Here is a 24,453-nt window from a genome sequence, read left to right on the forward strand (position 1 = left end):
TTCCTATTTCCCAGGTAAAATGGGGGCATTGGGGAAAAACTCCCCCAACTTTCTGCTTCTGTGCTCAACTCTAACCTTGCGCTTTCTATCTCCATGGAAAAGTAATTCTTCAAATATTCTCCTTGGAAGTTTTCTGTCAGTTCTAGTCTTGTTCATTAATTTTTTTCCCTAAAATTATATATTCTTCTCTAGCTATAAATATCAAGAATTTTTTCATATTCTTTATAGCCAAGAGTCTTAAAAAAAAAATACTACACATTCACTGCAACTAGCTTGAAACCACTGCCATACCAAGCTACTCTTTCTACAGTCATCCATGACCTTCTGGTTACAAAATCAACTGGTCATTTTTAGTTCTTACCTTCAGATATTTCTGATTGATTTTTTTAAAAAAATAAAAATAAAAATAAAGAAACAAAGAGAGAGGAAGGGTGAGAGGGAAAGAAGAGAGAGAAGGAGGGAAGGAGGAAAAAGGAATTCATTCTACCTCCTTCCCAACCCACTGACTTCAGTTGCCACTCATAAACAGATGACACCATGTGTTTGCACTGAGCTCCGGTTATTTGGTAGTTTAATTCAGTTATTCATTCATGCCTGCATCCATTCATGTGTTCCTTTATATAATGCACATCTACTGATTGCCAGGCACTGGAAAGGTGCCACTGAATAATAAGTAATTATCCTGACCCTCAGAGTTACCCTCTAGTGGGGGAGACAATGAAATCAATGAATTACAGACAATGTGGTAAAATATCTTAAATCACTGAGGAAGTGGATCAGGGAAGACTTATCACAGGTAGACAGTGTGTTCACTAATTATCTCATTCAATAAACATGTAGAGAGGGTGATAGTAGGTGACAAGGTACCATGCCAGGTGCTAAGAATATAAGTGATGGCAAGAAGACAAATTCTCCACCCTCACAGTGCTTACAGTATAGCACTGGATATAGGTAAGTAAGCAGGCAATTGCGATTCCAGAGGATAAGACATGGCTAAGTATAAGTTGCCTTTTGTACAAGCTGAGACCCTAAAGATGAGTAGGATTTCATGGGTAAGAGGGAAGAAAGAGTGTTGGCCCTAAAGGGACATCCAAGGGAGACAGAGTCAGAGGAGAGGAGGTAGGACTTCCTTCCTGTTTGCTTACTGTCAGCAATGCCATTTTGCCTGGTTGCAGCAAGTGCCCGCAGCTTTCAGTCTCTTTGGTACTCCTAGGATCAGGCTCTGCAAGGCTCCTGCTCTCATTTCCTTCCTAGGTTCTGACATCTCAACCTCGTCTCCTTGTTTTCCAGTATTTTTCCTGGGTTACTTCAAGAGTCCCTTTTTGCTTACCCAGCCTTCCAACACTGGTTTTCCTGAGTGCCCTGGACTGATCTACAGTGCTTGGCACCAGCAGTGGGTCCCAGGTAGCAGGAGCTCTGAGACTGGTTTGATTATGTCTTTGGCCTTGAATGCACTGCTGAGTTCCTCGCCCATGAGAAATGGAATACTAGTAACTTAGTATTAGTAACTAATAACTAGTAACAAGTGTGCAATGATACCACAATCCATTAAATTATCACCTGTGCTTGACTGCAATCAAGTGACTATTAAAGGACTCAGATCCTTAGAGGACCAAATGGTGCTGACTTGGGCCATATGACAGCAAAAAGGACTATGATGTTAGATGGCTGTTTCTGAGTGTACTAGGAACTTACAAAAAGAAAATTACACGCTGAGGCTTTAAACTCGCAGCTCAGGCATAGTTACACCACCAGAAAGCTTCCACAGGAGCCCTAAAATTAATCTTCCTGAAGATTGGACCCAAATTGAGTGACAGATACAAGGCGTGACTTCATGCAAAGGGATGCTTATTGACTTGAAGAGCCATAACTGGAGTCAGATCTCAACATATTGCAGGCAGTCGTGTACAAATCTCACTCCGTCAGGGACAGCTTACAGTTTCAAAAGAGTGTATAAAGTTTCCTAACTTATATTGGAATAAACCTGGGGAATATGTGTGGATGTCCTTTCCAAGGATGTGAGATCCAAAAAAGTAAAATATAATTTTGATTCAGGATGGACTTATTGATCTGGTGTGCTTATCAGAGACTATCAATTAATTGCGTTAGCTCATACAGCTATGTCTCTTGACAGTTTCTTTGACTGGCTTGGATTCATACTGGCCTACCATCATTGAGGCTGAGAGGCTGGACCTTCCCTCATATACTATAAAGAATCCAAAAGCTTAAGGAAATGGGAATGTTAGGATGGATTTACCATGTGTGACATGCATTTCCTGAGTTCAGAGGCCTCTCCTTCATAAAGACCTTTGGAAAGGCATTTTTTTAGAGGAACACCGGCATCCTTTAAAAGCCCTCTGGTAGTTGTCTCTGTGTAGACAATAGATGATGGTGCCACTGGTCCTGGGGACCACCTTTTGAAAACCAACACTCTACACTAATTTATAAGGACTATCAGAAGCGATTTGCTTTCACCCAGCAGGAACAACACAGCACATCTACAGGGTAAACTCTTCTACTATTGGCCACCATCTACTTGGCAAAGATACTGATCACCTTGGCATCCAGGAGAGCATCGCATTGATCTGCTGCTCTGATGACATGAACTGATGAGCAGAAAGCAGCAAGTGTTTTAACTTAGATGTGTTGAACAGATACGTGTATCAGACCAACGGTCAGCAAACTACAGCCCACCCCTGCTTTTGTAAAGTTTCCTTGAAACACAGTCACACTCACTTCTTTATGTAAATTCTATTGCTGCTGTCTCGCTGCAGTGACAGAGTTGAGTAACACAGACGTGTATGGCCTGCAAAGCCTAAAACATGTACTATCTCCCCTTTACAGAGAAATGTTTGCAGAAGCCTGTCCTTGAGTAAAGGGTGGGAGAGTGATAGGAGTTGAGGAAAGCTGAAGTCATTTCATAACATGCCTGGTTGTTAAGCTAAAAGAGAATAGGACTTTACCATCAAAACCGTGGGGAATTAACCCTTTGCAGTCGTATTAAATTTGGACATGGGTGTCGTACTGGTCGGAATTAAGAGCTTTCAGAGAAATTATGAACTGACACATGGATGAATAGAGTTAAGATTCACATGGTTCCTTGCTGTGGTGGCTGAGAGCAGACATACGACTGGAACGGTAAAAAAGCTTTGGTGGCTGAGAGTAGACAAACGATCGCAAAGGGTTAATAAAGAATTCTGACCAGGGGAATGCTCATTTCAGATACGCTTTTCAAGAAGATCATTTTTCATGTAATCCCTCAACTGTACAATGCCATGCAGCTCAGACATTTCTGAAGCAAAACTAGGATCACGCCTGGTTGACTGAATGACGGAATAAGTAAATGAACGGGTTGTGAAGAGTGAAGGCAACTTGAAGCAGCTTATTTCACAGATGTCCCAGTTTCTCAGATCACATAGCCAAACATATTTACTAAGCTCCTAAGTCATAGCTTGCACTGTCTAAGGGGCCTCGGATAAAAGTGAACAAACTGCGTCCTGAATCCATGAGAAGTTCACAGCCTAACGGGCAGGCAGACAAATGAACAATTATATAATTACAATACCATGAATTAAATGAAATAAGACTCCATATCAATTTCAACAGTGATTCTCTCTGGATGAGTGAGGCTATGAGTGGTCTTTTCTCTCTCTCTTTTTATTTCTGTTTACTATTTCATTAATTCTAAGACACATTTTTTTCACATTTTAACATTTCTAAAATGAAATGCATTTTACAATTAATGGTGCCTTAGACCCCATGAAGTAGATGAAATTCTGTCACCGCTGTGTTGCTCCCTTGCTCCAAGTGTAGGATGTTAGGTGCAATTGTTCCGTTAGCGTGAGACATTTTTCAGGAATCCAGATGTAGAATTTATTCAAGATAAACCCGGATGGGGAATACATTTTTATGGAATAGAGAATAAGATCTCATTGTAGAATTCAACACTTTTGTATGGCAATGTACTGTTAAATTATTTTATATTTGCCACTATGAAGTAAATGTATCAGCCAAGAGTAAAGTCATCTTCCCTGGAGGGGCACCCTTTCCTCTCAGCAGTGGAGAGGGGCCCCTGGGAGAAGGTCTTTTCTCACTAACAATGGAGCTCTTGTTGGTGGCACCAAATACTGTAGGATTTTTAATATCTTAGTTAAAACCTGGTAGTTGTTTTTCTCTTTTAATATAAGAAAAAACTCCTGTTAGAACTAGTGTGAGTCATACATCATAAACATTCAGTGCTGGAATTCCCATGGGTTTTGAAGGCCAACACTTCAGGCTGACATTTTTTAAAACTACATTGTAGAATGCTAGAAAACATATGTTAAGCTTTCTGGTATTAAGTCATGCTATAGTATTTTTAAAAATACATACTGTAAAGTAAACCATTCATAAATTCCAACACTATGCCAGTACGTTAAAATTTTGAGTACGTCATTTAATTCTCATGCATAATCCTTTTTCATTGTTTTAACCCAACAAGCAAATAAATAAATAAAAATTGAGGAAAAATATTTCAAAATCAAGCATACACACAAGCTTACACACATATTCACATGCATTTACATAACCACTTGTTTAACAGATCTGGCCTCATTAAAAACACTGAGATCTCCAGTAAACTGAAATTGTCTCTGAAACATGTGAAGGTACATGAGACTCATGAAGATGCTAAATGTGTGTTTCAAGCATCCATAAATGCACAGCCAGAAAAACAATAATCTGACATCTAAATTCCCCATCCAGTAAGCCATAATCTCTAGAATGATGAACATTCAATTCAAGTAACAGGTTGCGGACTATTGATTCCAAAAGAAAGTAACATGAACACTAGGCAACTTGACAGTAAAAATCAGAAAGCATATTTATGGTCATCATCTTTAGTTGATATACGCAAACTTGAGAGAAATTATTTCCTCCCTCTTCAAACATCTAAAGCAAAAGAGATCCTTTCAGTAGAGTCTATTACAAAAAAATGAAATTAAGAAGCTAAAAATAAGGTCAAGGGGAGGAAGCATTTGAATGCTTTAATGACTGCTCAACTGCACATCAGCGGCAGGCTTGGCATGTGTCTGCGGCTTCAGGAAGTGCTTTCCGTGGTGCCCCCGGCCCTGTGTTACTCAGCTTACACCAGCGCACACACTGAAAGAACTTTATTGAACCAGAGTTATGCTGAAACACAAAGCTTACGTGTATTTTCCCCTTGCTTCTAGCACCCTAAACACCATGCTGTAGGAAATGTGCTAAATCAATTCTTTAAGCAGGGGCTGGGACAAGCAATTGTTAGCATGCTCCAGTTCTGTGTCTTGGAGAACAGTAAGAAAAATTGTTTGATCACACTGCCCCGCTCTGGTCAAAAGAGAGATTTAGGTTAGTCCTTAAAATGAAAGTTTTTGTAGCATCACATCCAAATTCATGTAAAATGCATTTCATTAAAAAGGTGATGTTTTCCAAAAGGGCAAAGCATCTGAATGGTATACAATTTAGATTAAAAGCTGAAGGAAATGTATCTTTTACTCCTTTGAAACACTAGAAGCATGCTATTATTAATACTATTTCTCCATAGAAACATCTATTAATAGCCCTATAAGAAAAGAACAAAATATTATATTGATTATGTAATGCCACTTGCTACATACAAATGTGAATCTCGGAAGACCAGCTTATTAAACTATACATATTAATTCAGGTGGAAAATTTTGGCATATGCTGTTAATGGCAAATACTTCACTATAAATTTTTTAATTCTTTTGTTTAAAATAAAAACAGGGTATTATTAAAATTACTGAAACTTAAATGCCAAAAAAGTCAGTGATATGGAAAAGTAATTCTAAAAGTTCTAGAAATTTACAAATTCTTAGCGATAGTAACCATTTACATCAGAATCAACCGGTTGACATTAATAATAATAATAATAATATAATAATAATAGAAATTAACATCCTTTGACCATTCATTGTGCCAGACACTGGTCTTAGTTCTTTCCATGTGATAACTCATTCATACTTAGAACTATAAACCAGGCATTATTATTATCCCCATTTTATAGATAAGCAAACAGAGGAACAGAGAGGCTCAGTAACTTGTTAAAGGTTATACAGCCTAAGTAAAGAGCAGTCCTAGGATTCAAACCCAGGCAGCCTGACATCAGCATCCTATCTCTTCCATTATGCTATATAGAGAAATAACTATTTGCCTTCCTGTATTCAAAGTATCCATTATACTCTAAAAAAATATGTGATATTTAGTCATACTTCTGCTTATTATCAAGTAAAAATCAAATTATGTGTTAATTAGGTGTATATCACTCTACTATAAATAACGATAAAGATTGATATAAGAAAATGCTAAATAAAAGCACACATTATCTTTACACTTTGATACGGTTTTTAATGTGAATTTTTAAAAAGAGGTATGAGACGTTTGAGATGACTCGCAAGTGTCTCATTTTTCTGGGACATAACTAGTTTCAATTACGTCAGTTTTTGTTCCTAGCATTAACTATACAGTTTCCATATTTTAAAGTACCTGAATCTCTGTCCATAGCTTCAACCTTTGTGACAAACTCCCCTGGATTCTGGTTTTCTTTAACTGAAGCTTGATACAGGTGCTGCTTAAATACTGGGACCTCATCGTTTACGTCAAGAACAGTAATTGTCAAAGTCTGGGAGGAAGAAAGTGCCGGGGCGCCGTCATCCAGGGCCAGGAGGGTCAGAACGTGCTGAGTTTTCACTTCATAATCCAAAGAACAAGCTGTAGTTAGTAAGCCTGTTTGCAGGTGGAGAAAAGTAGTATGTAGTAAATATTCTTTAGAAATGTCAAGCTCACTCTACGTCTAACTCATCTAACTTGCTAAAAATTCAGAATCTTTCTTTGTTAAATAATAAATCTTATTAGACCAACTTTAAATTTATATATTATCTAAAATAAAACAATAACATTTTTCATCATAAAAGTCACCCTAATTTAAACTTTAAGGATGAATGAAAATTCAGAAACAATCAATCATATACTATTATTTACTGTGAATCATATACTATTATTTACATCAAAATGATTTCTCTATCCAACATGGACCTTCACTTTTAAAAATATCTGGGCTTTAACAGTATACATCTTCAGGTCAAATGACAATTCGTATTTAAAGTGACCAAGTTACAAAAAAATGAGTATGGCTACATTGTTTAAGATATTTAGTCTTTAATGTATTTAGCTTTTGTCAAAGAGCTGTAGTCTCTTTATACTTACTCTGTAACTGTCATTTTATTAACAAAGACTTTATAACTCAGACAAAAAATTTCATGAATAACAAGTGTCTCCATCCTATTGCCACTGAAACATATAAACTCATATAAGCAAAGTGTTATAAAGACTTGCACACATATAGCTGCCCTCTGAGTCCAATTGTCATATTTTTTTCTTGTAGGACTGCTGTTTGCTTCTCTAGCACATGCTCAACCTGTAAGAACTTTTCTGCAAATAATTAAAGAGGTTTACTGCTTTCTATTTTATAAAACAGTTTTCTAGTAATTACTTACTATCTCATATTGCACAGACAAAAGCCATTGAAAAAATTCACTGTGTCGTCTTTATAAGAAATATGAACCTCGTGAGAGAAACAATAGCCCATCTCACATGAATGCATTCAGCAATTACCATTTTATGTCTTTGGAAAATGTCTCAACTGAAACAGCCACTGCAATTTTTCAAGATTCATGAGACCTATATTATTGAGACAAAGTTCTAATTTTATCCCTCTTCTTTAACATAGACCTCCATAGCCATTGTGGAAAACATTTTAAGCATAGTTGAAACAGGTCCGTGGAGACCCCAGCTCTAGCTGTAATCAGTAACTAGGCCTGGACTATCTCTCTGTCAGCTGGGCTTTTAGGTGGCGTTCACGCATCCCTCAGAATGAAACCATATGTACAGGATTCAATAAATATTTTGATAAAAATTTTCAACAGTATATAGCCAGACTATAATCATGACTTCCAAATCCTACACATTCAGTCCCATTCCAAACTATGGTCTTTCTAATAGCTGGGCCAATTGGCATACATCTGAGATTTTTTTCTAAGGCTTGTGCAGAAATGACTTTATTTTTTTAGAGATTGAGATGGCAGTCCATCTCTCAGGTTGAGGAAAGTTCATGTCGAATTTTCACAAGAATGACATTTTATACATCAAACTACATCAAAACTTTTAGTACATGTTAATTGGCAACATGGTAATAGCAAGACAAGTAAAGTAACAGTGACTGGCATTTCTACAGAGTACTTGACAGTGAATAAAAGCTTCTACAAAAATATAAAATGGTACAGTTGATATGAGAAGTAAAGGCCTTAGGCCCAAATCAATCCAACCACTTAAAAATACATTATTTCTGCCCTGGCTCGGTACTCAGTTGGTTAGAGTGTTGTCCCGATACACCAAGGTTTCGGGTTCAATCCCCAATCAGGGCACATACAAGAATCAACCAATGAATGCATAAACAAGCGAAACAACAAATCTCTCTCTCTCTTCTTCTCTCTCTCTCAAATCAATAAATAAAAAATAAAATACATTATTTTCAACTACTTATAAATGTATTTTTGTATGATCTTAAAGATATATTTCCATACTAACGCATTTGAATAATGTTGGTTAGTCATATTTTATCTTTTTGTACTTTCGGTACCATCTCCTACCCTGTGAGGACCACAATGGGGGTAAAGAGGTTTGCTTCTATAGATTCATCCCATGAAATGTGAGCCAGCTACCAAGCATAGTCAATACTAACAAACAGGCCAATGACAGTTGGTTCTCTGAATACATCCTCTGTGCCTATCACATATATAAGTTAAACGCAAAATCAAGTCACATTTTTTAAAGTTTATTCAGTTGGAACCATAATGTTAACAGAGGAAAATGAAAATAGATAAATGTAAGCAAGCGATCGGAGGCTTTAATCGACAGTGACAAATACCTGATGACTCATCTAGCATAAAGGCCATGTTTTCATTTCCTGAGAGAATGCTGTATGTTACTCTTCCATTCCTTCCTTCATCTGGATCTTGAGCAGTTACGTGGTGCACCAAGGAGCCCACTGTGGCATCCTCTCTGACATGAGCGATGGGGAAAGACCTAAAAGTGGGGCTGTGGTCATTTACATCCAAAATCACTACTTTGGCCATTAGCGATCTCAGTCGCCGGTCTGTCACATTCACAGCCTGATCAGATGCAGTGATTGTCAGGACAACAGTCGGAACCCTCTCTCTGTCGAGGGGGGATGCAGTGACCAAGGTGCCAAATGAGGGGTGGATGAGAAATGGATTGATTCCGGGGTGGTGGGATTCAATGAAGTATTGTATTCTACTGTTCAAAAAACTGCCATCTCCATCTTTGGCATTGAAGGCGTGCACCAGAGTTCCTACAGGGACATTCTCTTCTACGCTTATCACAATGAACTCATCTTGGAAAGAAGGGGAGTGGTCGTTCTGGTCATCCACATCGATGCTGAGGAAGACTGTGCTATACAGGGGAGGATTTCTGCTATGGTCTTTAGTGACCACCCTGAAAAGATAATGAGATGTCATTTCATAATCAAGTTCCTTAGAAAGGAACAAGTCCCCCGTTGAGCTGTCGATCTCAAAGTGACCATCCTTGTCATCTGCAGCGATAGTAAAATGTAGCTTTCCATTATGATGTTGTTGAAAGTGATCAGGTGGCTTTATCAAGCTCATTATTTTTGTGGGCTTCAAGTTTTCCGGTATAACTAAATGTCTGATATTCTGAGGAATGGTAGCTCTCCCTTTGGATAGCGGTATCACCTGAAACAAGAATTAAAAGGAGCTGTTAATGTGGTGCATTTTTTTAACAGTTGAATCAGTACATGTGATGATGTTACTTTGGAAGCTAATTCTTTCTATTTGTGTGAAATACATATGTTAATTGGTAATAAAATGTACTTTTACTATATAAATCCAGTGTGCCTCTGATGATTGAAAATTAGTATCTAGGACATGAGAAAGCACACAATTTTCCACTTCCCATCTGTTCTAATGTGTGAAATGATATATTGGTGAGGCTGTGCTATATTTGGATAAGCCGAACTGTAGTCTTGTGATTCTTTAATGAGAATGTGGAATACTTAGTTCTCCAAATTGCTCTAAATCCTAGAGACTAATATATCCATAATGACAACATCTGTATATATTTATGTATCATGTGTCTTTGTTTATCTGAAACCAGAGAATTGAGGAATTATTATATAGAATTTTCTCTTAATATACATATCCTCAATCAATAAAGAATATAATTTGGAAACAGAACTCTTGGGGATATATTTCTTATTTTTTATACATACCAATATTAGTATTGCTGAGTATCATGTGCATGAACAAAGAAAAACGACTACGCACAGTCATCTTATTTTTGACTCGTTGGTGTAACTTTTTTCCTACTATGAAGACTTCCCACAACTTGTTTTCTCATTCTGATTAGAGTAAAGCTTTAGCGCATGGATCCCAAGTGACTTTTCTAAGTTTAAAAATTATCTTTAAAACTATGTGATTGACCATTTGTTTACATACAAGTTACTCCTGCAAATTTACCAGGTCTCTGCAATTAGAAAAAAGTAAAGGAAAAGACATTTTTTTGTTTATTAAACCAAAACAACACAAATGCCCGTACAGCGAGGAAGGTGAGTGCCTTGTCAGGAATTGTTCAAAGTTCAAATAAAAAGTTATTTGAGTCTAATCATTTCTCTAGTGATAATAAAAAGACACACATGTACGTGCATACTCTCTAAAAACAGTATTTATATATTTACTGTATCTTCAGCCTATACAGTTGTATAATAATCAAACAGAACCTTAGAACATCCTTCTACATGTTATGGTGATGACAGAACATTACCTGAATATTAATAACTGCCTGTCCATGAAGAGGAGGCACTCCCTGGTCACTGGCAATTACAGTCATCCTGTAGGAAGATCTATAATCATACAAAAGTATTGTGGTTGTTCTTATTTCACCACTGTTGGCATCAATCTTGAAGTGATCAGACCCATCTTCTATACACATACACAAAAAATTTAAGAAATTAATGTTACTCGACAATGCAGAAAACAGAATTAATACAAATATATCTATGATCGATCATTTGGAAGATGTTATTTGCCTTAAGTTCCATGAAAGAATGAATATAAAAATAATATTGAAAATATACACAAGAAACAACAGATTTTTAAAAATTTTAGTGTGGAATTTTCAAACATATAAAAAAGTAGACATGATAAAATGAACTCTCATGTGACTATCCCATAGCTTCAATAATTATCAACTCATGACCAATCTTTATTTCACGTTCATATATTTTTCTTTGCTATCCTTTCCTGGATACGAAAATTATGTTTAGACTATACTGTAGTCTATTACGTGTGCATTATGTCTAAAAATGTACATACCTTAATTAAGTAATAATTTATTGCTAAAAAATGTTACCCATCATGTAACCTTTCAGCAAGTTGTAATATTTTTCTGGGGGAGGGTCTTGCCTGATGTCGACGGCTGCTGAATGATCAGGGTTGTGGTTCCTGAGGGCCGGGGTGACTTGCAATTTCTTATAAGGCAACAGTTGCTGCATCGATTGACTTTGCCTTTCATGAATGATCTCTCTGTAGCATGTGACGCTACTTGATAGCATTCTACCCACAGGAGAAATTCTTTCAAAAGTGGAGTAGTGTTCTCAAACCTTGCCATTGTTTCAATTAAGGTTATGTAATATTCTAAATCCTTTGCTGTCATTTTGACAATCTTCACAGCATCTTCACCAGCAGTAGACTCCATCTCAAGAAACCACTTTCTTTGCTCATCCACAAGAAGCAATTCCTTATCCATTTAAGTTTTTTATGTTCTCTTCCCAGCCCAAATTAAAACAGGAACAACAAAAAAGATACATAGGTCTCATGGACTAACTGACCTCTTGAATGCACGCCAGCAAAGCTAGTTTTTCTTTCCTCTAGGACCAGATTAGAACAGGCTAAGGGGATGGGGAGAGAAAGCTGGGTGGTTACAAATGGGAGGAAAAATAAAAAAGAAGAGTGAATCTCTGAAGCAGAGAATCGGACACAGAAAAAGGTGTCCGCAAACGTGGATCTGCTGCAGGCTCATTACCTCTGGACAGTCCACCGTGTCACCTTTCGGGCATCGAACCTGCCCCATGAGGACCATGACAGGCCTTTTATTTCATTCTTATTTTATGTCTTTGTTAATATTTTATAATTTTCTACATAAAGGTCTCAAACATCTTTTACTGGAGTTTTCCTTCCTATGCTCTAATCAAGATGATCAGGATTTCAGAAGCTTTGAAACATATAATTTGAGGGTCCCTTTTTAAGAAAAATAGAACAGTATTACAAATATAAATCACTCACTGGTTCTCAGCCCTACCTTTGAAGAGCCTGTGCAAGTGAAGGTTCTTAAAGCTTAAACTTCACGGCAAATGAGATCTTTGAAAACCTGCTTAGTTTTTGAAATGCTAGTGAATTTTGTATTCTGACACTGATCCCAGAAATTTTTCATCTTATTAATTCCAATGGTTTGTCGTAGCATCTTTTGGGTTTTTATGTAGATAATTTATCTGCAGGTAAGGGCACTGTTGTCTCTTGCTTTCCTATGTTTCTGCCAAACATGAGGAAGCACTGAACTTCTTTTTAGATGATGTAAAACACAATGTCAACTAAAGTTAATCACTGGAACACATCTGAGGTCTGTATATTATAAAATAAAAACACAAAACACAAAAGCACGCCTGTCTCAATAAAGTTCCCACCTACACATACATCATGTACATATGTGATATTTTCTACGCTTGCTTTACTCTAACCTTAAGAATATTCAGTCTTCATAGAGATTCACAGGTGCTTAGTATTCATAATCATATTTTTATATTAATATCACTTTCTATCCACTAACTACTAATTCTCTTTCAAAAAGGTTGATACATACTTCAGATTATTGAAAATTATTCAAGTAAGGTGGATGATTGGTGGGTTGGTTCCTATTTAGGGCACAGAAAACTACTACAATTTTTCACTAAACTTTTAATTTTTTAAATATAAACGTGATTCCAGACAGTAACAAATGTATTTTGTTTGTAATTTGGTGTTATTTTCAATGTTCACAGAAGGAGACAGTTGATAAAAAAGAGGAAATTCTAAAATCTCATAATCCTTTATGGGCAGTGACCTTTACCTGAAGATACTGAATATGTAACTTCTGCATTGTTTCCTTCATCAAAATCCTTTGCAAACACAGTTGTGACCAACATATTTACTGGCTGACCTTCCAGAACCTGTCAATAAAATAGTTTACATTATTTCTCGGTAAAATTTTTAAAAGAAAAAAAAATGAACTTTAAGTGAAAGAACACACTACAACTAAGCATGCTAAAAACTATTTTAAAATCTACATGTCAACCATATAAAACCATATAATTCAAATGTCAACCATATAAAAATTATATGGGTGTAAATCCCTGAAAAAAATCCACATTACAATTTAAATATTTTACTCAGTTTGAACAAACTATCTGCAGCATTTGAACTAATTCTGGGGGTTGGGGAAGGGAATCAAAATAACTAAACAATCTTGGATTTTGAATGTATTTTAAGAATTCTAGCATCTTTTCATTCACCTCAGGACTTTTTTTTAAAGGTTGTTGTTAAGGTCTAAAATATGCTAAAGATAAACATAAATCTTTACTTCAGGAAACATACCTCATATAGGAAAGATAATTAATAGAAAATTTCCTAGAACATTGAAATTTACATGTGGAGCTGAACTTCATGTTTAAAAGTCCTACTGAGCAGTTAAACCATGGGATATTTTAATGATATTATTAAAATCATAATAATAGTATATTTTGTTTTGGTAATATTTTCTTTAAATATGGCTTTGGAAGATGAATTTAAAATTATTAACTTCCTAAATACCCTGCGCATATCTGAGCACAATTTGAATGTCCAGTTCAATTGTTTGGGAAACACAGCTTCCAAGCATTTTATTCATACAACCCATTCATTTTTTAAAAAGTATGAGTACCTCCAAGATATATTTATTTATTAATTATGTGTGTGAACTAATATGCTAATTTATTATGTACATTATAAAACATACAAAAATGACAGAAATAAAATGATGACATAATATAAATATAATCAGAAGTTTCTGCATGTGCCCCCAAAATATCAGCTTTTATAATCTCTGGATATATGTCTCCCCACTTTAGAGCTACAGATTGTTACTACCTTAGAGATGTGTATCAATCGCTCACAAGGAGCTCTGCACAGAGAGATGCATGCAAATTATTGGAAAAGCAATCCTTGTCTGAGGGTTACTGATAACTGGGAACCATTATGTTTGTATACAAAGAACAGAACTGCACTAATCAAAAACAACTGGATGTGAAATCCCAAATAGCACATATAACTATTTTATGTTTTAAAAATGGGATTATTTTTGACACATGAACAATTTCTAGGTCTTCAAGAAATGAATGCATTGCCACATCGTGACTGATTTGATAAATTCACTCTTTTTACCACAAGATGGTGCTCAGCACAAATAACTAAGAATACTACGAGCTCATTGCAAGGCTATTTCACCCCACAAACCTTGATGTGTAATTCCTTTCCAGGGAGACACTGCGGGAAATACGGCCTGTTATCATTGATGTCAGTAACCAAGACATAAACCACCATGCTGGCGTTTCGTGGCGGGGAACCATGGTCAGTCACCAGGACAGTCACCTGATGGTGCACCTGATCCTCGTGATCCAATGCCACCCAACTGATCAGCTCGCCTGAGGGATACAGAGGACAAAAGAGGTTGACACTGTGAACTGGACTTCTGGCATTGTGAATCATGTCCAAAATAATCTGTGGAAAGGAAAATCAAATACTGAGTAAAAGCTCTGAGTAAAAGCACAACTTCCAAGAATAATTTGACTCTACTGTTGAAAGAATTTTCTGAAGTTTCTCCTAAAAATGCCACTTTAAATTTCAACTTATCTACCATCAACCATTTGAACTAAAAGTTGAATTCATAGAAACCAATGTAAAATACTTTGTGGGAATTTAGTAATAACTCAGGAGACTGTAAACCACAACATATTCATCTTCCTACTGCCATACAGAGGAACGGAAAGAAGCGCTCGGCTCAGCTCGGGCATCCCAAGTTCTCAGTTTGGGTGCCAGTTTCTCCATCTCGGACACGGAAGGACCTCCCCGAGCCTACTTCCTTAGGGCTATCAGGACACATGCAATCATTCATTTAGAAGTATTTTGTAGGCTGTAAATCATTACACACATGGCAGTTATTATCATCACTTTAAAATAATGGCAAATATCTCCATGAGAATCAAATATATTCCTCAGGCTATGGTTTTTCTTTTACATATACAGTTAGTTATTTATCGTTATCTCACAAAAACATATGTGTAGTGATGGATAGTGGTGTCCCAAATAACTCTTAATGTTTACAAGCCTTATTTTGCATAGTCTTGCTCAGAACCCACTCCTGGTCAGTGTCCCTCACCTTTCAGCCTTGGAAACTCAAACATAAAGTGGTAACTGCCTCTGCCTCTTGTCAAGGGCCATTGGAGGCCAAGTGCTCTCTCTGGTAGTCTGTCTCCTGCTGCAGAGTTCTGCCAGGCAGTGGTTTCCTCACTGTTTATGAAAATATCTATTTGTGAGAAAGTAAACATGAAGCAACTACTGCCTAACATTGCTCTTTCTAAGATTTTTAAATTTTCCCTCTTCGTCCAAATAAAATGACGTATAAAACAAAACAAAAAGCTGAAATGATGAACAAAAAAGAAAATTCACATTTGGGTATGTTGCTGAATTGGTGAGCTTAAATGCAGTGCTTACCATATAAATTATATTTATATAGTGTTTACAGTAAGTGTGACTTCAGCAAAAAACTCACATACATACATACAACTGCTTTTTTTAAATCCTCACCCTGAGGATATGTTTATTAATGTTTAGAGACAAACATCGATATCAGAGAGAAACATCGACTGGTTGCGTCCTGTATGGGCCCCAACTGGGGATCGAACCGCAACCCAGGCATGTGCCCTGACAGGGAACCTTTCAGTGTACGGGACAACGCTCCAACTGAGTCACCCAGCCAGGGCAACTGCATTATTTTTTTTTATTCCAAACTGTAATTCTCCTTGGAAAACCCTAAATCCTGAATGGCAAGCAGATTTTTACTTGATGAAGGAACTCTGACTGACAAGCAGCAACCTTTTGGAGGTCAGTGGTAAAGAAGATTGTTGGGCATGGGTGATGCCAACGCAGGGTTCCATGGGCGCTGGTGTCCTGATCACTAAGCAGCTGCTCAGAGCTCCAGGATGTGGAGAAGGTCACACCTGCTATGCTTTGTGCCCTCAACCCCTGTCTTGTCTCACTGTCCCCAGCCCTGGTGAATGGGAACAGTTTACTGGTATATAGTCTCCAATGCCCTTTCCTACACTTTAACTCTTTACCCCTCAGAGCAGAACACAGAGCATGTTAGGAATTATCTCCTCTATTAATTGTAAAGAAGCTGTGCTCTGAGGCTAAGCTACTTGCTTAAAGCCATTCAGCAAACGAAGACTGGACATCTGGGCCCTGCACTAATTGCAAAAGAGAGACAGTCATGGGGGAACCAATTGTAATTTGCATGTTTTCAAAAAAATAAATTACTAAGTGAAATAGAAGAGCTGGAAAACTAGCCTGCAGAAGCAAAGAGCAAGCAAGGCCATCCTGTATAGCTGTGCAGTCTGTGCCTGCGGAGGGGAACCAGGTAGGAGTGAATGGGAGCTGATAGCAGGCTTGCAGTCTTTTTGGCAAGCCCTGTGCCCTGGTGGAAAGCTCCATGTGCTGGAGGAAAGGGCACCTTTTCCCAATTCACATGGCAGCGGTCTTTGGAGTGAAGTTAATCAAAACTGAATTCAAATTCCATCCACTACAGGGCATGAGGCATCATTTACACGGGCTACGATATACATGGTACCTCCAGGAATTGTACCAAGTGGTGACCTCCTCTCATCTCCTTCTAGCTCCGTGACCTTGGGCATGTTACTTGAGGTATTCGAGTCTCAGTTCCCCAGCTATATAGTTGTAGCATAAGCACATTTCATTTGTAGGTGGTTTCAGGGACTAAACAAAGTCCCTGTAAATCTATACAATACAAATTTTTAAACCTAATAACATTTTTATATTTAATTCCATAATTAAGACTTGAAAAAAGTCATGGAAAATATCTGTCCTTTCCCCCTGGTTCCCTTATCAAAATGAGAATGGGAAAATATATCAATAGATACTGAAATCTTGGATTGATTTCTAGTTTTACATCAATGACATTTATATTTTATAAAATATTATCCGACTTTTAAAAATCTACAAGTGGAAAAGAAGGTTGGTGAAAAAAATTAGACTTTATAAAAGGATTTATTAATCCAGTTCTGACTGTATCTCTAATTTAGAATAAGAGCCATATATTAGTAATATGTGGGTGAGAGACAAGAGAAGTAGGAATCATCATAGATAAAGTTCTATTCGTTTTTACTTCATCTTAAAATCACAGTACTACAGCCAATAAGGTATGTACTAAAAACTAATTTTAATTATAGTTTTGTACTAATCTTATAACTGAAAGATTTGGGTTTTGTCAACTCCAATTTTAAAGGAATAAGTGGAAGCTACAAAATGCTACCTGTATGAGGATTCATCTTGAAGAATTTTCCATCAGACAAAAGGAAATATGCCAGCTGTCCGTTCCTTCCCGAGTCTCTGTCAATTGCTGTAATTTTGCCTATTACCCCTTGGGGCAGGGGACTCTCCTTCACTTTCAAAAACAACACATCATGCAAGAAGGTAGGGGGATTGTCATTCTCATCCAGGACATGAACAATTACTGAAGTGCTCACATTTTGTGACAACCTGTCCTCCGCGATCCAGGCAAACACTCTTAAATTATATGTTTCGGTGGATTCATAGTCGAGCTGTCGCCGCAGATAAATCCAGCCTGTGTAAGGGTGAATGGCAAACACGGCCGAGTCGGTGCTGGGCGCCAGCGAGTACAGAAGCGGGGAGGCTCTGCGCTGGGGGCCAAGCCGATAGGCCTGTACTTGCAGGATTTGGGTCGTCAGTGGGAGAGACTCACTAACTTCTACTTGATAGACCAAATTTCCAAAAATCAAGGATGGGCTCGATTCTTGTTTTTCGGTAACTACTGTGAGCACGAACAGGGAGGCGCGAGGAGGAATGCCGAGGTCCTGGGCCACGACAGTGAGGGTGTGCTCCTGGGGCACGTCGCCTGCCAGGCTGCCATTGAGGTACACCACCCCCAGGCCCGAGTCAACGGAAAAGATGCGGGGGCTCTGGCTTGCAAGGGAGTACCGGACGAAGCCGTTCCAACCGCTGTCCTTGTCTTCTGCCCGTGCGCGGTACAAGGCTGTGCCAGGCAGCGTGATCTGGGATACTTTCACCTCATCTGAGGCCTTAGGGAACACTGGACTGTTGTCGTTGACATCAATTACAGTTATGTTGACCTCCGTGCTGCTGCAGGCGGGGGAGCTGCCGAGCTGCGCCTGGACGGTGAGCACCACCACCGGTTGCGTTTCGTGATCCAGGGGCTTCTGGGTTCGAATGGTGCCCAGCCACGGGTGAATAGAGAACTTTCCTTGCAGATCGCCAGAGGAGATTCTGTAAAATATTGGCTCTGAGGAATCTGAATAATTAAGGAAAAGAAACAAAGGATAAAAAATAAAGCAATCACTGTATGTCGAAAGAATGTACCTACTGGAAACACTGGAATCAGAAAATATTAATGTATTTTATATATAGTAGGGCCAGGGATCAAGCCTGCAACCGAGGCATGTGCCCATAGCCGGAATCGAACCCAGGACCCTCCAGTCCACAGGCAGAAGCTCTAATCACTGAGTCAAACAGGCCAGGGCTAAACTTTCTTTTAAAAGTACCTATTACTTTTGTGATTAGAAAAAAAATTGTAGGATAGAAATGATGTTGAAGAACAAAGAGCAAGCCACAGATTGTGTGGTCTCCCCACATTCTTGTTGCATACAGAAAAGGAAAGATTTAATATCAGACTGTACAGCCTAAGGAAATGCAGGAAATGTCCCCATAATGGATTTCAATGCAGCATAAAGCGTACTTACTCAAGGACTCTTTCGCTTTCACCATTCCAACAGGACTGTCTTCGGGCACATCTTCATAAACTGAGAAAGTGTACTTGGGCCTTTCAAATTCAGCGGGTGCCAGAGTGGTCTGAAGTACGTGTATAGTGACATCGGCATTAATGACAGATGTGAGCCCGCCACCATCTCGAGCACGGACCATCAACAGAAGTGCAGCAGATTCCAAATGACTAAGAGTCGATGTTAAGTAAATAATTCCTGGGCAAGGGAAAGAAAGAATTAAGAAACAAGTAACATGCAATAAATACTGATGAGCAATAGAACATCTGATCTGTTGATTCTTCAGTGATGTTTAATTTTATGTCAACTTGACTGGGCCATGGAGTGCCCAGATACTTGGCCAAACATTATTCTGTGTGTCTTTGTGATTGCATTTCTAGGTAGATGATATAGATAATTAGGTAGATGATATAGATGATTAGAGATAGATAGAGATGATAGAGATAGAGAGATAGAGATAGAGATAGAGATAGAGAGAGATAGATAGAGATAGAGATAGAGATAGAGATAGAGATAGAGATAGAGATAGAGATAGAGATAGAGATATAGAGATAGAGATGATAGAGATAGAGATAGAGATAGGGGAGAGGGGAGAGGGGAGAGGGGAGAGACAGAGACAGAGAGAGAGAGAGAGAGAGAGAGAGAGAGAGAGAGAGAGAGAGAGAGAGAGAGAGAGAGAGAGAGATGATAGAGAGATAGATACAGAGCTCCTATTGATTTCATTTCTCTGGAACCCTAATACACTCACTTTGCAAACAAAGACTTGAGTATATTTGCAAAATGTTGGTTCAAAATCTGTCAAGTAAACAATATTCTCCTAGAGCTTAAACAATGGACATCTTGGAAGTATATCAATTCAACAGAGAAAGATAAATTGTGCTGCCTTTGTTAAACCTGACTACATATTACCCACCCAGATGTAATGTCAACCAAGTAGATAAATAAGAAATGACAGGTAGAGATGAGTCTGAGATAACACAGTTCACATTATATGTCAACATCAAAGCACCACACCAATGTTAACTGCTATAAAGACTGTTTAGTTTAGAACCTGGTATATATAGTAGTTATTCAGATAATGAATTTATTGGGGGGAGGCTCAAGAGTCCCACTTCCCAAAGGGAAGTACTTTGTTAAGAAAAAAATGTTTTCCAGCCCTGGCCAGGTGGCTCATTTGGTTGGAGTGTCATCCTGTATGCCAAAAAGTTGAGGGTTCAATTCTGGATCTGGGCTTGTGCTAGAGGCAAAAAAAAATACACACAAATCTCTCTAAGATAATAAAAAAACCAAAAAACCTTAAAAAAAGTTTTCCAAGCCTTTTAAAACAGTGCCTGACCATTCAAAGTAAATATGCAAAGTAAATTCTTCCAATCTCAGTTTTTCACTAGGTTTTGAAAAGAAAATGCTCATTGTCTCATTCCTTCATGTCTCACTTCACAGCAGTCTTAGAAGCAAGGCCTGCACACTAGGGTATCTGCATTAATACATTTTAAACACACACACACACACACACATATATTTGTATATACGTATACATGCATATATATCTACACATATAAGTATGTGCTGTGTATATATATGTACAAGTATATATACAATTGCTGATCTACCCCAAATGTTTCTGTAATGATGGGATAGTCAGTACTGAATGGACAAGAAACCTGTTCATCAATTGCTAAGCCAAGAATTAAGTTTAACATGGTATAGACTGGGGAGACACTTGGGCAAGAGAAGCACAAACACTTTCCAGAGGAGCCCCTCTTCATCCCCAGGGTTCAAAGAATTCTCTCAGATAAGGATCCAAGCCCACAGTAAAAAAATCACAAAACACCTCAGGAAATATGTTAACATGAATGAGACTGAAAACCAGCAGCAGACTTCGACTGGGAAAGACTTTGGAAAATATCAACGGACAAAATGCTCTAGTTAAAAGACAAAATTTATCGGAATGGATTTCAAGATAAATCCAAACATATCTTTATGAGAAACACACCTGGAAGAAAAGAATATGGACAGATGCAAGGGAAGGGTAGGCAATCGGATGTCACAGCCAACCTCACGCTCCTTAACTCCTACATCTATCTGACAAATGCTGTCCTCTCGCTTCTGGACTTTTTCCTTTGGCTCTATGATAGTTTTCTTTTGCAGTTCCCAAAAATCCCTGGGATTTCCACCTCCTCCTCAAACTTCCAAGCAGTTCTGGATTCCAGGCATTTTTCTGTTCTATTCACTGGAGGGTCTCAAAGGGTGTTTCCTGACTACCTGCATCCAGTCACCATGGGTACTTGCAAACTCAAAATTTTCAGGCTCTTACACAGATATTCTGGTTTCTAGATGTGGAAAGGATCCAGGAATTGAATTTTTTACAGGCTCCACCAGTAATTTTTATTTACTCCAAAGTTTAAAAACTGCTGCTATACACTCTCTCCTTCAAAATATTTGTATGTTCTTCGATAGCTACTTTATCCTAGTATCTCCCTATGTCTTCCCACCTGAGTTCTATGCCTCTTTCTAGGTGGCACTTCTTCTGGGGCATTTATCAGTTTGATATCAGTTGGACTATCAATCACGTTAGTTAAAATTAAGAAATTATGTGTGACTCATCCCTTTCATTGATAAATCAGTCACCATTCTTATTTTCCTCTTAAAATATCTCAATTATTTTCTTCCTTTCTGTTTTTACTACTATTTCCTTAGTACAAAACTCATAATGTTACCCTTAGATTATAACAATATTATATATTTTCTGTTCATTAATTTATATTTCCTGTTTGAATTTTCCAGTCCTATAGTCCACCAAGCACAGTGCTACCAGGGTAATTTTCCTTAACTGTCACGTTCACCATAATGTGCTAGTGCTCAAAACCCGATGCCATTCCTTATTTCCTGTAATAATCAAGTTTAAACTTCTGTCATGCTTTTAAATCCCCCCAAGCCACCCCACTTAATGTGGCTTCTCACCATTCTGTAGCCCATCTCTCCACTTCAGACATGATCATCTCCGGCTGTCATAAATATGGGTAAGCAAGTATGATACAAAGCACAGCTCATGGGATACAATCATAGAGCAACTTTTTTTTCTCTTATTTAAATTTATTTTGTATGGCAAATGGTTATTCCCCTGCCCCTAAGTCACAATTCAGGAAGCTCCTACAATTTCTACAATCACTATCACCCAATTAAAATTCTTTCTGTTGCTTTAATTCACAAAATAGTCTCAATTTAATAACTTGAATATAAAGGTACTGGTTTTCTAGTGCCTCCTTTGGCAATCCTTCATAAAGTGAGCATTGAAGGATGACTTAGGCCATTCTCTAGGTGAAGATTTGAGTATGGGAAGAGGAGCGGAGAGGGGACAATCAAATGACCTCAGTGGAAGCAAACACTGGAATGTACCTGCAGAAGGAAGCATGACATAAGGAAGGAGCAGGATGGGGAGGAAGGGGGAGGAAGAGGAGAAACAGCAGCAGCTGATGTAAGAAAGGAGGCGAGAGATTAAAGGGAAGAGTTATTGCAGATGAGGACACTCGGGAAAGCAGACAGGTCGTGAAGGCCTGGTTTGACCATAACAAGGATTTGATCTCCAGCCAAAGAGCCACAGGAAGTCATTAAAGATTTAGGCAGGGGAGTGAAAGGACCAAATCTGTCTTTTTATACTTGAACAAGGTCTATTTAATGCCTACATATATAAATTTTACTAGGCTTCCTCTGAGCCAATGACTACTTTAGTTGGCCTTCAAAGTCAATTTTGTATAGTAAAAATATTCCTACTAGAGACCAGGAAGAAACTAGTGAGTTTCTTTGAATATTCACCAGTTAGAAGAGGGGAGTATTAAGATTAAGTATGTCCTTCTATATGTCGAATGTTTCAAAGCATTCACTTTTTGGACATTTGAATATAAAGAGTAGCTAGAGAGCATATTTACTTGAACCTAACACTCTTAAATAAACTGAGATGTCTATTAAAGTTGAGGAGTGAGAAAATGTAGCTATATAATATATATTACATATAATATATATTACATATATTGATAGACATATAAATATGCATAATATACATAATAATGAAATAGTAAATAAAATAAGTAGCTCTCTGCTTATATATTTTGTCAGCTTAAAATTATGACACTTTTGCCCAGTTGGCCTGGCTCAGTGGTTGAGCACTGACCTATGATCCAGGAGATCTTGGTTCGATTCCTGGTCAGAACATGTGCCTGGATTGTGGGCTTGGTTCCCCTTGCAGGAGACAGCCGATCAATGACTCTCTCATCATTGATATTTCTCTCTCTCTCTCCCTCTCCCTTCCTCTCTCTGAAATCAATAAAAATATATATTTTTTTAAAATTATGACACTTTTAATACTTTAAAGTACAGTAGTGAATTAGCTCTCATTTGTTCATGACTCTTATAAATTATCATTTACCACCCATTCAGGGGACCAACTTTAAAACAGATACAGGCTCATTTACAGAGCACTGATTATTTTATGTTTTAATTACTGGGTGCATGGATTTATATATACTAAATTTTAACGTGCAATAATGTCTGTCTATTATCTTTAGCTTCTCACTTTTTATTTAAAAAAGGACACTGCTGGAATGAAATTTATTTTAATTGATAGACTAATTAATTAACTTAAAGACAAAGGTCCTCTCTTAATTAAATTTAACACATATATAAAATCATGTTCTACTAATTAAGCAATACTTACCTTCATAATCAAAACTCCCACAAAAGATGGGATATTCTTAACCAAGGTGGTAATTCCTATTTAGAAAAAAATCTGTAGGTCATTACTAAAATTGTAAGCTAGGGATAAACACAACAACAAGCACAAAGTTATGACCTTCACCAAACACAGAGACGGTAAGCGTGGTTTTCTCAAAAACAGAGACAGACCAAAAACTACGGGATATCAATACTACTTTCTTATTGGTTATCGATGTTTATGATACCTCTCCTGTATTCAGTTTGTGAGAATGTAGAAACCTACTAAACAGACGACATTATGCTATTTACTTTGCACACAAACCTGGGTACCTAAGTTGTAGTTGTAGCGGCTGACAGGGATAGGATGGACTCAAAATTCTCTCTGCTGCTGGCACCTAAAACAACTAGCCAAATGTATAACGAACTTATAAAACGCAACATCAAAGAACACAAGATCCAATTAAAAATCGGGCAAAATACCTGAACAGACA

General features: G+C 37.7%; 1 protein-coding gene across 1 annotated transcript in view; it reads right to left on the reverse strand.

Annotated features, from left to right (window-relative positions):
* The window catches only part of DCHS2 (dachsous cadherin-related 2), a gene marked incomplete at its 3' end in the record, with an annotated part of 174,089 nt that overhangs the window by 50,781 nt on the left and 98,855 nt on the right, over window positions 1-24,453 (reverse strand). The window contains exons 4-10 of the mRNA XM_081135422.1: window positions 19,214-19,450; window positions 17,749-18,765; window positions 14,658-14,845; window positions 13,237-13,336; window positions 10,897-11,054; window positions 8,966-9,809; window positions 6,526-6,765 (exon numbers count right to left, since the gene is read on the reverse strand). Of these exons, the coding sequence (XP_080991548.1) occupies window positions 6,526-6,765; window positions 8,966-9,809; window positions 10,897-11,054; window positions 13,237-13,336; window positions 14,658-14,845; window positions 17,749-18,765; window positions 19,214-19,450 (2,784 nt within the window). The remainder of the gene's footprint in view (window positions 1-6,525; window positions 6,766-8,965; window positions 9,810-10,896; window positions 11,055-13,236; window positions 13,337-14,657; window positions 14,846-17,748; window positions 18,766-19,213; window positions 19,451-24,453) is intronic.

Source organism: Miniopterus schreibersii (genome assembly GCF_964146895.1).
Source record: "Miniopterus schreibersii genome assembly, chromosome: 4".
NCBI lineage: Eukaryota > Metazoa > Chordata > Mammalia > Chiroptera > Miniopteridae > Miniopterus > Miniopterus schreibersii.